Here is a 12175-nt window from a genome sequence, read left to right as displayed (position 1 = left end):
GCATTACCCCGCAGTCACCCTGCAGCCCAATGCATTACCCCGCAGTCACCCTGCAGCCCAATGCATTACCCCGCAGTCACCCTGCAGCCCAATGCATTACCCCGCAGTCACCCTGCAGCCCAATGCATTACCCCGCAGTCACCCTGCAGCCCAATGCATTACATTATCCTGCCCCACACTCTGCATCCGTACCCCTTTAAAGACTGAATATGTGCAAAAAGGGAAGGTCATGCCTGACCAAACATTGAATTTCCTGAATTAACAGAAAGGGTTGATAAGGATAATAAAAAAAAACAAAAATAAAAATACCTGGAAAAACTCAGCAGGTCTGACAGCATCTGCGGAGAGGAACACAGTTAACGTTTCGAGTCCGTATGACCCTTCAACAGAACTAAGTAAAAATAGAAAAGAGGTGAAATATAAGCTGGTTTAAGGAGGGGGTGGGACAGGTAGAGCTGGATAGAGGGTCAGCGATAGGTGGAGATAACCAAAAGATGTCATAGACAAAAGGACAAAGTGGTGTTAAAGGTGGTGATATTATCTAAGGAATGTGCTAATTAAGGGTAGAAAGCAGGACGAGCAAGGTACAGATAGCCCTAGTGGAGGTGGGGTGGGGTGAGGTGAAGGGAAGGGATCGAAATAGGCTAAAAGGTAGAGATAAAACAATGGATGGAAATACATTTAAAAATAATGGAAATAGGTGGGAAAAGAAAAATCTATATAAATTATTGGAGAAAAAAAGGGGGGGGGATCAGAAAGGGGATGGGGATGGAGGAGAGTTGTTGAACTCAATATTCAGTCCGGAAGGCTGTAAAATGATAAGGATAATGCCGTAGGTGTAATATATTTGGATTTCAAATGACCTTCAACAAGGTCAGTAGAACTGATGACTGAAATAAGGGGCAAGTACAGAATAGATAGCAAGCTGGCTACAAAACACAAAAGAGAATAAGAGTTAATGGTGGTTATTCAGAGTAGCAAGTATTGGGAAGTGGTGTTCCTCAGAGATCTGGCTGGGGTCACTGATGGTCACCAGTTACAGAAACAAGTTGGACTCAGGAATCGAAAGTACAATTTCAAAATTTGCATATGATACCGAATTGGGGAATGTAGTTAACACTGAAAAGGAGGGTGAAAAATACAGGAAAGACTTAATAAATTTGCAGAATGGGCATGTAGCTATTAAATCAACTATAATATTCATCAGTATGAGGGGGCTGTGCTTTGGTAGGAAGAATAAAGAGGGCACAAGGCATAGAGGGACAGAGAAATATGGTTCACATGTACACAAACCACTAAAGGTGGTAGTGCAGGTTAATATAACCATACAAAAAAAGCAAAGAATACACTGGGGTTCATTTCTAAAGAGGTGTAATTGAAAAGCAAGAAATGCCCCTATTAATAAAGACCATGCTTTATTAACTGTTCTCTCCACCTGTCCTGCCACCTTCAATGATTTATACACATAAACACCAAGTTTTTTGCGACTCCTCAGATACTAAAGCAGTCCATGTCCAAATGCAGCAAGACCTGGACAATATCCAGGCTTGGGCTGACAATTGGAAAATCACATTTGTGTCACACAAGAGCTAGATAATGACTGTCTCCAACATGAGAGAATCTAATCATTGCCCCTTGACATTCAATGGCATTACCATCATTGAATCCCCCACTATCAACAACCTGGGAGTTACCATTGACCAGAAACTGGACCAGCCATATAAATACTGTGGGTACAAGAGCAGATCAGAGGCTAGGAATCCTGCAGCGAGTTACTCACCTTCTGACTCCATAAAGCCTGTCCATCATCTACAAGATACAAGTCAGGAGTGTGATGGAATACTTTCCACTTGCCTGGATGAGTGCAGCCCTAACAAAGCAGTCCACTTGATTGGCATCCACTCCCTCCACCACCGACGCACAGTGGCAGCAGTGTGTACCATTTACAAGATGCACTGCAGGAATTCACCAAGGCTCCTTAGGCAGCACCTTCCAAATCCACGACCGCTGCCATCTAGAAGGACAAGGACAGCAGATAGATGGGAACACCACCACCTGGAAGTTCCCCTCCAAGTCACTCACTATCCTGACTTGGAAATATATTGTTATTCCTTCACTGTCACCGGGTCAAAATCCTGGAACTCCCTCCCTAACAGCACTGTGGGTGTACTTACACCACATGGACTGCAGCGGTTCAAGAAGGCAGCTCACCACCACCTTCTCAAGGGCAACTAGGGATGGGCAATAAATGCTGGCCCAGCCAGCGAAGCCCACATCCCATGAATGAATTTTTTTAAAAAATCCAACATGGAAAATACAGGAAAACTTCTTTATCTAGAGATCATGGAACTCACAACCACAGGAAGTAGCTGTGGTGAATAGAATAGATACATATAAGGGGAAGCCAAATAAACAGAAGGGAAAAAGGAGGGTCAGAACTTCCAATGAGTAGCAATCAGAATCAGATCGCCCCATGATCCTTTTTAATTACCTTAGTCGGAAGCTGCACACTTTTTTCTCTTTGGGCCTCCTCAGAAATGTGCAGTGCAGCAGGTTCCTGAGATCTTTAGTCCAGTGCAGCAGTATCCGGGAAAGGAAGGCATGAACTGGCATAAAGCAGTTAGGTTAAAAAGTCCAGCCAAAGAGAAGATACGGGGCTAGGATAGGGTGGGATTGGATGAGTTGGGGGGGTTTAGGATGGATCAGGAGTCGGTGGGGGGTTTAGTAGGGGCTAGTCGGAGGTCGGGACTTGTTGAGGTTAAGGAGTACAGGGTGGTAGCTAGAGGGTTGGAAGGGTAGTTGGGGATTTGGGGGGTGGTCAGGGGTTCGGGAGGGTAGCCTGGGAATATGAGGCAGTAGTTGGGGGTGGGGGAGATTGAGAGGGTATTCGGGGAATTTAGGGGGTGACCAGGGGCTCAGGAGAGCAGCCAGGAATATGGGGCGGTAGTCGGGGGATTGGAAGGGTAGTCAAGGGAATTTGGGGGGTAGTTGGAGGTTCAGGGGGGTTGTCTGGGGAGTTTTGGGGGTAGTCAGGGATATGGAGGGCAGAGGGGGGATTTGGGGGTTGACTGGAGGTTCAGGGGGGTATTAGGGGTTTGGGAGGGTAGTCTGAGGGGTTTGGGGGTAGTCAGGGAGATTTGGGGAGCAGTTGGGCATAAGGGTGGTTGGGAGGGTCAGGAGGGTAGTGGGGGGTGGGGGGGGGGTGTGTTCAGTACTATCGTAACCCAAGAGTTAGAAGTGGTTTTAATTCTTCTAACTTTTCCTGGTAACTGTTCTGCTAAGACAGTCGGAACCAACCAAAGTCTCTGATTTAAATTGGAGTTTCAGATTGTTCCCAGTGCAGGGTAATTGTCCTTTGGAAGTTTAAACTTCCCAGGCAATTCGCATGCAGTCCTTGCCTGGGGAATTCCAGGGGGTTTCCCAGTGCACCTTCTAGGGTACCTCCTGGGTACGACCCCTGGAGGTCAGAAGTTCTGGGCCCTTTACCCATAGTGTGTGGAACTCACTACCGCAGGGAATAGTTGTGGTGAATAGAATAGATACATTTAAGGGGAAGCCAAATACACACAAGTGAAAAAGGAATAAGAGGACATGTAGATATGGTGAAATGAAGTAAAGTGAGAGGAGGCTCATGTACACCATTAACACCAGCAAAGAGCAGCTGAGCTGAATGGCCTGTTTCTGTGCTGAAAATACTCTGTGATATTACTAATTGACAGCAACTCAGGAGTGCAGCATTCTCACACAATGATGGATTAACATTTGGAGTCATCTTCTGGGTATAATATTAAAGGCTAAAAACATTCAGTTATCAGAATGGTTTCATGAAGTGGATGCTGCAAGGGGGTGGCAGGTACCTTTTTCAAAATTCATTCACGAGATATGGGCCAACATTTATTGCCCATTCCTAGTTGCCCTTGAGAAGGTGGTGGTGAGCTGCCTTCTAGAACCGCTGCAGTCCATGTGGTGTAGGTACACCCAGTGCTGTTAGGAAGGGAGTTCCAGGATTTTAACCCAGCAACAGTGAAGGAACGGCGATATATTTCCAAGTCAGGATGCTAAGTGGCTCGGAAGGGAACTTCTAGGTGGTGGTGTTCCCATGTGTCTGTTGTCCTTGTCCTTCTAGACGGTAGTGATCGTGGGTTTAGAAGGTGCTGTCTAGGGAACCTTGGTGAATTCCTACAGTGCAGGTCTCTCTCCTCTTGTGATCGATGCCTCTTGGCAGACCAAAGAGAAGTTATGGCACAGAAGGAGGCCATTTGGCCCATCTTGTCCATGCCAGCCCAAGGACACCCGACCCATAGTCCTGCAGCTTACAGCACTTAAGGTGCAGATCCAGGTACTTTTTAAAAGAGTTAAATTTCTGCTTCTACCACCAAATTGGGCTGTGAATTCCAGACACCCACTACCCTCTGCATAAAAAAGTTCTTCCTCATGTCCCCCCGACGCCTTCCGCCACTTATCTTGAATCTATGTCCCCTGGTTCTAGAATTCTCCACCAAGGGAAACAATTTTATCCTGTCCACTCTATCTATTCCCCTCATAATTTTGTACACCTCAATCAAGTCACCTCTCAGTCTTCTTTGTTCTAAGGAAAATAACCCCAACCTATCCAATCTCTCCTCATAGCTACACTTTTCTAACCCTGGCAACTTTCTTGTAAACCTCCTCTGCACTCTCTCCAGAACTATTAGGTCATTCCTGTAATGTGGTGACCAGAACTGCACACAATACCCCAGTTGTGGCCTCACCAGTGCTTTATACAATTCAAACATTATATCCTTACTTTTATATTCTATACCTCTGCCAATGAAGTACAGCGTTCCATATGCCTTCTTTACAACCTTGTCTACTTGAACTGCTGCCTTCAGGGACCTGAATACATCCTCTTCACCTGCATCTTGACCTTGTTCACAGCTTGCCCAGCCCTACAGAGTTGGATTGGACCTGGTGCACCAAATGGCCTCATCCTGTGCTGTTATGACTCTTGAAACTTTGAGCTCAGAGACAGTGCTTTTTCATCTATTTCTTGGGCATTTCTACAGAAGCAAAAAAAGGAAAAACCAAGACATTGAAAGCAGAAAGGAGGGCCAAAGAGAAAAGGAGTGAGAGGAAGGGAAAAACACCGCCATCTTATAGAACTTCCAAACTTTCCAAAGCATTTCACAGCCAGTAAGATATTGAGGTATAGCCACTCCTCTAATAATAGTGCCATGAAATCTTTCATGTGCACCTGAGAGTGCAGACAGGGCCTCATTTAAGTCTCAATCAAAAGAAAACACCTCTGATAGTGCAGCACTGTGAGTGTCAGCCTGGCTTTGTGCTCAAACATCTGACTGGGACTTGATCCAATAACCTTCTGACTCAGAGGCAAGTGTGTTATCAACTGAAGCACAGAAGAAGCCTGCAATGCCTGAATTAATTCCTTCTGTGCTGTGAAATGCTGATTCTATGAGATAGGGTAAGGAGGCAGCCTTATCCCAGCATTTGGAGATAGCTATATTAAAAATAAAAGGACCAATAGTATTAATAGTAGTTTGGTAGTACAGAACTTAAGTATTGCTGAAAAAAAGAGATTTTTTGTCAAGCTTTTCATCTTGCACTCATCAGGACAAATCCTAAGAAAATAAAAATGTCAGGGGAAACAACATATTTATCCTACATGAGAAGTGGACTCTGATTGGTAGAGGTGTTGCCATGGAGAATGCACCAGTTGATGGTGACTGACAGTTAACTGCCAAGCGCTGTTGAAATTTAAACCAGGCAGCTTGACCCAGATTGGTCAAGACATTGCCCTGGGGAATGAACCAGCGAATGGCTGTCACTTATTTTGTTTCGCTGAAACAGGCGCAATATGTGTACATGTTCTTTCTATCTGCAAAGAACAGAGCCCTGTGTATTAATATATATAGCTTCCAGTACAGGCAAATGCATCACATACATGTGCCAGACTGACAACCTCAAATCGGTTGTCAGTGTAATTCTTAGCACACTGGGCACATTGGTATCTTCTTGTGATTGTCCTGGTGAGTACAAGACGAAAAGCTTTGACAAAATTGTCTCTTTTTTTGAGCAATAGTATTAATATTTGACACTACAGTCATTCCTTTCTGTACAATCCCAGATTCCACAAAACAGTTCATTGTAACTCCTCAAGCAGCTCATTGTCTGGAATTGTGGCTGTGATGAGCAAGTTACTCACACTCTCAATTTTAATAGACAGAAATTACAAAACAAAAACAGAATTACCTGGAAAAACTCAGCAGGTCTGGCAGCATCGGCGGGGAAGAAAAGAGCTGACGTTTCGAGTCCTCATGACCCTTCAACTGAAATTACAGACTCTCAAAATGAACTAGAATTACAGACTCTCAAAATGAACTAGAAGATATAAGAACAATCGACACTGAGTTATAAGCAGTTCAATTATCTCTGCACTCTCCTGGCATTTGTTGGATTAAATTATTTTATCAGTTAAAACATATCATTCTGCTTCTATCCCAGATTAAGAGGGTCAAAGGCACCGCGCAAACTGCAAAATAGCACCAGGGACCGATCCAGGGACCTATCCTACCTCTCCGGTTCCATAAGGCCAGGTGAGCTGGTTCAATATAAATGCGTTTGGGTACGTATCCCTCAAACATCGAGTGACATAGGTTCCCAAGCCAGAGCCGGTACCTCCAGCCACGCTCATCATTGCAAAAAAGCCACTTAGTCGCTCACACTTTTCAACCTCCCGTCGTACCAAGTCCATCACAGCTTCTTCATGCCGAGGGCCATGAACACAGAACCTGAGTTGCAGAACACACACAGAACATTTCGTTACGAACACACATACGAATTAGGGGCAGGAAGAGGCCACTTGGCTTCTCGATCCTGCTCCGCCATTCAAAAAGATCATGGTTGACCTGATCGTAACCTCCAGTCCACATTCCTGCCCACCTCCGATAACCTTTCACCCCCTTCTTAATCAGGAATCTATCTAGCTCTGCCTTAAAAATACTCAAAGGCTCTGCTGCCACCGCCTTTTGAGGAAGAGAGTTCCAAAGACCCATGACCCTCTGAGAGAAACAATTTCTCCTCATCTCGGTCTGAAATGAGCGATTCCTTATTTTTAAACTGTGACCCCTAGTTCTAGATTTTCCAAGGAGAAACATCCTCTCCACCTCCACCCTGTCAAGATCCCTTCAGGATCTTAAAGGTTTCAATCAAGTCGCCTCTTATTCTTCTAAACTCCAGTGGATACAAGCCTAACCTGTCCAGCCTTTCCTCATATGACAACCCACCCATTTCTGGTATTAGTCTAGCAAACCTTCTCTGAACTACTTCTAACGCATTTACATCCTTCCTTAAATAAGGAGACCAATATTGTACTCCAGATGTGGTCTCACTCATGTCCCACATAGCTGAAGCATAGCCTCCCTACTTTTGTAATCCATTCCCCTCACAATAAATGATAATATTCTATTAACTTTCCTAATTACTTGCTGTACCAGCATACTAACCTTTTGTGATTCATGCACCAGGACACCCAGATTCCTCTGAATCTCCGAGCTCTGCATTCTCTCACCATTTAGATAATACCCTTCTTTTTCATTCTTCCTGACAAAATGGACAATTTCATATTTTCCCACATTATACTCCATTTGCCAGATCTTCGCACAGTCACTTAATCTATGTCCCTTTGTAGCCCCCTTAAGTCCTCTTCACATCTTACGTTCCTAACTTTGTGTTGTCAGCAAATTTAGCCACCATTCCTTCAGCCCCTTCATCCAAGTCACTTACATAAATTGTAAAAAGTTGAGGCCCTAGCACTGATCCCTGTGGCACACCACTCGTTACATCTTACCAACCAGAAAAAGACGCATTTATGCCAACTATGTTTCCTATTAGCTATCCAATCTTCTACCCATGTCAATATGTTACCCCCAACACCATGAGTTTTTATTTTCCACAATAATCTTTGATGTGGCATCTTATCAAATGCCTTCTGGAAATTTAAGTACAGTACATTCACCTGTTCCCCCTTATCCACAGCACATGTGACTCCTTCAAAGGACTCCAATAAATTGGCTAAACATGATTTCCCTTTCACAAAATCATGTTGACTCTGCCTGATTAGAAACATAAGAACAGAAGGTCATTCAGCCCATCGATTCTGCTCCTCCATTCAATACACTCATGGCTGATTGAACACTTCAATGTCTTTTACCCACACTATCCCCACAATCCTTTATGTTATTGTTAATCAGAAATCTATCAATCTCTACTTTAAACATACTCAATGATTGAGCTTCCCAAGATTCACAACCTTCTGGGTAAAGAAATTTCTCCTCATCTCGGTCCTAAGTAGCTTCCCCCTTATTTTGAAATTGTGTCCCCTGGTTCTAGACTCCCCAACCAGGGGAAACATCCTACCTGCATCTACCCTGTCTATTCCTTTAAGTATTTTGTAGGTTTCAATGAGATCACCTCTCATTCTTCAAAACTCTAGAGAATACAGGCCCAGTTTCCCCAATCTCTTTTCATAAGACAGTCTCGCCATTCCCGGATCAAGTCTGGTGAATCTTCATTGCACTCCCTCTATGGCAATAATACCCTTTCTGAGGTAAGGGGGCCAAAACTGCACACACTACTCCAGGTGTAGTCTAACCAAACTTCTATACAATTGAAGCAAGACTTCACTATTCCTGTACTCAAATCCTCTTGCAATAAAGGCTAACATTTCATTAGCCTTCCTAATTGCCTGCTGCACCTGCATGTTAGCTTTCAATGACTTATGGACAAGGACACCCCAGTCCCTTTGTACATCTACACATTTTCTAATCTCTTACCATTTAAGAAATATTTTGCAAATCTGTTACTTCCACCAATGTGGATAACCTCACATTTTTCCACATCATATTCCATCTGCCATGTTCTTGCCCTAAAGTTTGTCCAAATCCAAAGCCACTTTACATCTTCCTCACAACACACATTCCATCTAACTTTGTATCATCCACGAACTTGGAAATATTACATTTGGTCCCCACATCTGAATCATTGATATACGTTGTGAACAGCTGGGGCTCAAGTACTGATTCTTGCGGTACCCCACTAGTCACAGCCTGCCAAAATGAGAATGATTCGTTTATTTCTACTCTCTGTTTTCTGTTAGCCAATTCTTAATCCACTTGCCCCAGAATCAGTCCCAATGCCTCAGAAATCTGATGCCCTCCCTCCTCCACCAGTTCTCCAGCCACGTATTTAATCAATCAATTCTCCTATTGCTATGCTCACTAGCATGTGGCATTGGGGGTAGTCCTGAGATTACTGCTCTTGAGGTTCAGCTTTTTAATTTTCTTCTTAACTTCCTGAAATCTGCTTTCAGGACCTTATCCCTTTTCTTACCTAGGTTGTTGGTACCAATGTGGACCACAACTTCTGCCTGATTCTCCTCCCCCGAAGGATGTCCTGCAGCCGCTCAGTGACATCCATGACCCTGGCACCAGAGAGGAACCACACCATCCTGGAGTTACATTTACTGTCGCAGAAATGTCTGTCTGGTCCCCTGACAATGGAATCCACTATAACTATTGCCCTTCCATTCTTCTTCCTCCCCCCTGTACAGCTGAGCTGCCCATGGTGCTACAGGCTTGGCTCTGGCTGCACTCCCCTGAGGAACCATCGCCCTCATCAGCATCCAAAATGGAAAACCACTTAGCAAGCAGGATAGACTCAGGGGCCTCCTGCACTACCTGCCTGGTTCTCTTAGACTGCTTGGCGGTCACCCATTCCCTCTCTGGCTGTACGTTTCTGACCTGCGGTGTTATCACCTCCCTAAACGTGCTATCCATGTAGTCCCCTGTCTCGTGGATCGCAACAGTGACTGCAACCACCGCTCAAGTTCCGAAACCCCGACCTCAAGCTTGTGCAGCTGGTGAAACTTCCAACAGATGTGTTTGTCAGGGGAATATGGTGTGCCCACAACTTCACACATACTGCAGGATGTACACTCCACTTGGCTGAGCTGACCTGCCAACCCGTAACTCTAAAAGCTATTAATTACACTTAAAGAGTAAGTAGAATGAGTAGAATAAATTACTAGTAACCTGACTTTGTTACGCTTATGTTAACTTTATCTTACTTTGGTTTACTTTATTTCACTTTACTTCCCGATTGCTAGTGTTTCTTGATGAAATCTAAGTAGCTACTTCTTTATAAATGATACGTTTTTCTAGTTTTAAGCTTTTTAAACACAGTCCCAAACAGCAGCTTCTCACCAACCAATGAACTGACAGTTTTCCTGTGATGTCACTCCTGGATTTTTTTTTCAAATTCAGCCCGTTGCCTGAGTAGAGGTGTCCCTCTCAGTCTGGCTGTCTCCGCTCCCTTAAATTTTTCTAAGTGTCTTGCTATAACATCTTTAATAATAACTTCTAACATTTCCCCTCCGCTGATCAGCCTTTCTAGGTAATTGTCATAATTTACTGCAAAAAGCTCGAGCTTCAGTGCAGATATTCAAACTTGCTGACATATTGTACACTGGATTTTGTGAGGCTGTGTGCATCACCCAATCAATCACACATCTTGGAACTGTCCACATGGCTCAGAAGATGGTAGGTGCTGAGCCAGCATACCCACTCAATGGCAACCTTGGAATTGAGCATATTTGTCAAATCAGTCATCGGAAATGCTTAAGTATCATCTTTCCGCTTTCTGTTGGCTTCTCATGTTTATGTCCCACCAACACTGCCTTCCTTAGATGTTTGAAAAAGGCCTTGCTCCTAATCTATGCTGCTGACCATGTGTCAATTTGTCATAAAAGTCCTTTCAAAGTTTATTATTTAGGATATAATTCAGTTTTAACTGCTCTAAAAGTTGCTGCAGTTGCACTTGGTTAATTTTCCTTTGGCTGATTTGAAATTTTCAGGTCTAGAAATGTCTAAACTTGCCTTCTGGCAGGGCGGCTGTATGGTCAACTGGCAGAGAATACAGTGAAATGTGAGTGGCATATTCCTGTTCTGCCTCTGATTCACACATCAGCGCCTCTTGGTGACATGACTGAGATTGGAATTTTTTAATTAAAAAGATGTTTGTGATGTGAACTTGTGTCCTATCACTGCTGCAGCACAGGTGACTGCCAACAAGTTGTATACCAGACTGAGACCAAACACCCTGACATGTCAGCTGGTATGTACTGCAATGTCATGGGATAGTTGGTTGGAGCAAGTTTAACGAGCTGTGAGGTGCTGTAAACTCTAAACTGCCAGAGCTAACCATATTTATCAGGAAACATCCTCAAGGAAGAGGGCAGTTGTGCTTTTAACTCAATAGCTCAGTTGAAGTCATGATTTTTTTTAACATTTTATGTTTACAAGGGCACAATTACCTCTCACCTCGGATATACACCTCTTTTCAGTGACTTCAAAAAACTCTTTTTTGTATTTTAGTGCTAAAATTTGTAAATTTCTATTTAACTCGATATAAAAATAACCAACAAAGGCTAAAACCCAGAGTATACACCTTCCTTCAAACCTACGGCTGCTATAATAATTAAAGAGCTATTCTCTCTACAATCAGGTCTGTTGCTTTTGAGTACGTCCAATTCCATTACTGGAAGATGGGTTCTGGGATTTTACAAAGGTTTGTGGATTACATTCCATGATTCCATTCATTTGTGCTTAGGTAAAGGGAAAACAGAAAAGAAGGACTTGTTATTTCTATAGTCCCTGTCATGGCCACCAGATGTCCCAAAGCACTTAGATAAAAACAAAAAACTGCGGATGCTGGAAATCCAAAACAAAAACAGAATTACCTGGAAAAACTCAGCAGGTCTGACAGCATCGGCGGAGAAGAAAAGAGTTGACGTTTCGAGTCCTCATGACCCTTCGACAGAACTAGGTGAATCCCAGGAATTCCCAGGTGAATCCTCCCCACCCCCACCTTATATTTCAACCCTTCCTGGGATTCACCTAGTTCTGTCGAAGGGTCATGAGGACTCGAAACGTCAACTCTTTTCTTCTCCGCCGATGCTGCCAGACCTGCTGAGTTTTTCCAGGTAATTCTGTTTTTGTCCCAAAGCACTTTACAGGCAATGGAGCACTTTTGGATTATAATCACTATTGTAATGTGGGAAACACAGGAGGGAATCTGTGCACAGCAAGCTCCCACAAACAGAAATCTGAACTTTTTTTTA

At 43.7% G+C, this 12175-nt stretch overlaps 1 protein-coding gene across 4 annotated transcripts in view; it reads right to left on the bottom strand.

Moving 5' to 3' along the window:
• Positions 1-12175, bottom strand: part of tubd1 (tubulin, delta 1) — a 43489-nt gene that overhangs the window by 22397 nt on the left and 8917 nt on the right. For 2 of the 4 annotated variants that reach the window (XR_005945196.1, XM_041205419.1), the window contains exon 3: positions 6572-6788. The exons of 1 other annotated variant lie outside the window; for it this stretch is intronic. Coding sequence is in view for 2 of the 3 variants with exons in the window: in XM_041205419.1 (XP_041061353.1) it covers positions 6572-6788 (217 nt within the window). In the remaining variant the exon portion in view is untranslated. Of the gene's footprint in view, positions 1-4801; positions 4970-6571; positions 6789-12175 lie in introns of those variants that run through there. One more of the 4 variants, XM_041205420.1, reaches the window with a different exon arrangement.

The sequence above is a fragment of the Carcharodon carcharias genome, chromosome 14 (genome assembly GCF_017639515.1).
Source record: "Carcharodon carcharias isolate sCarCar2 chromosome 14, sCarCar2.pri, whole genome shotgun sequence".
Taxonomy (NCBI): Eukaryota; Metazoa; Chordata; class Chondrichthyes; order Lamniformes; family Lamnidae; genus Carcharodon; species Carcharodon carcharias.
Note: the sequence above shows the minus strand (reverse complement) of the source record. Positions and strands in the feature narration are given on the sequence as shown.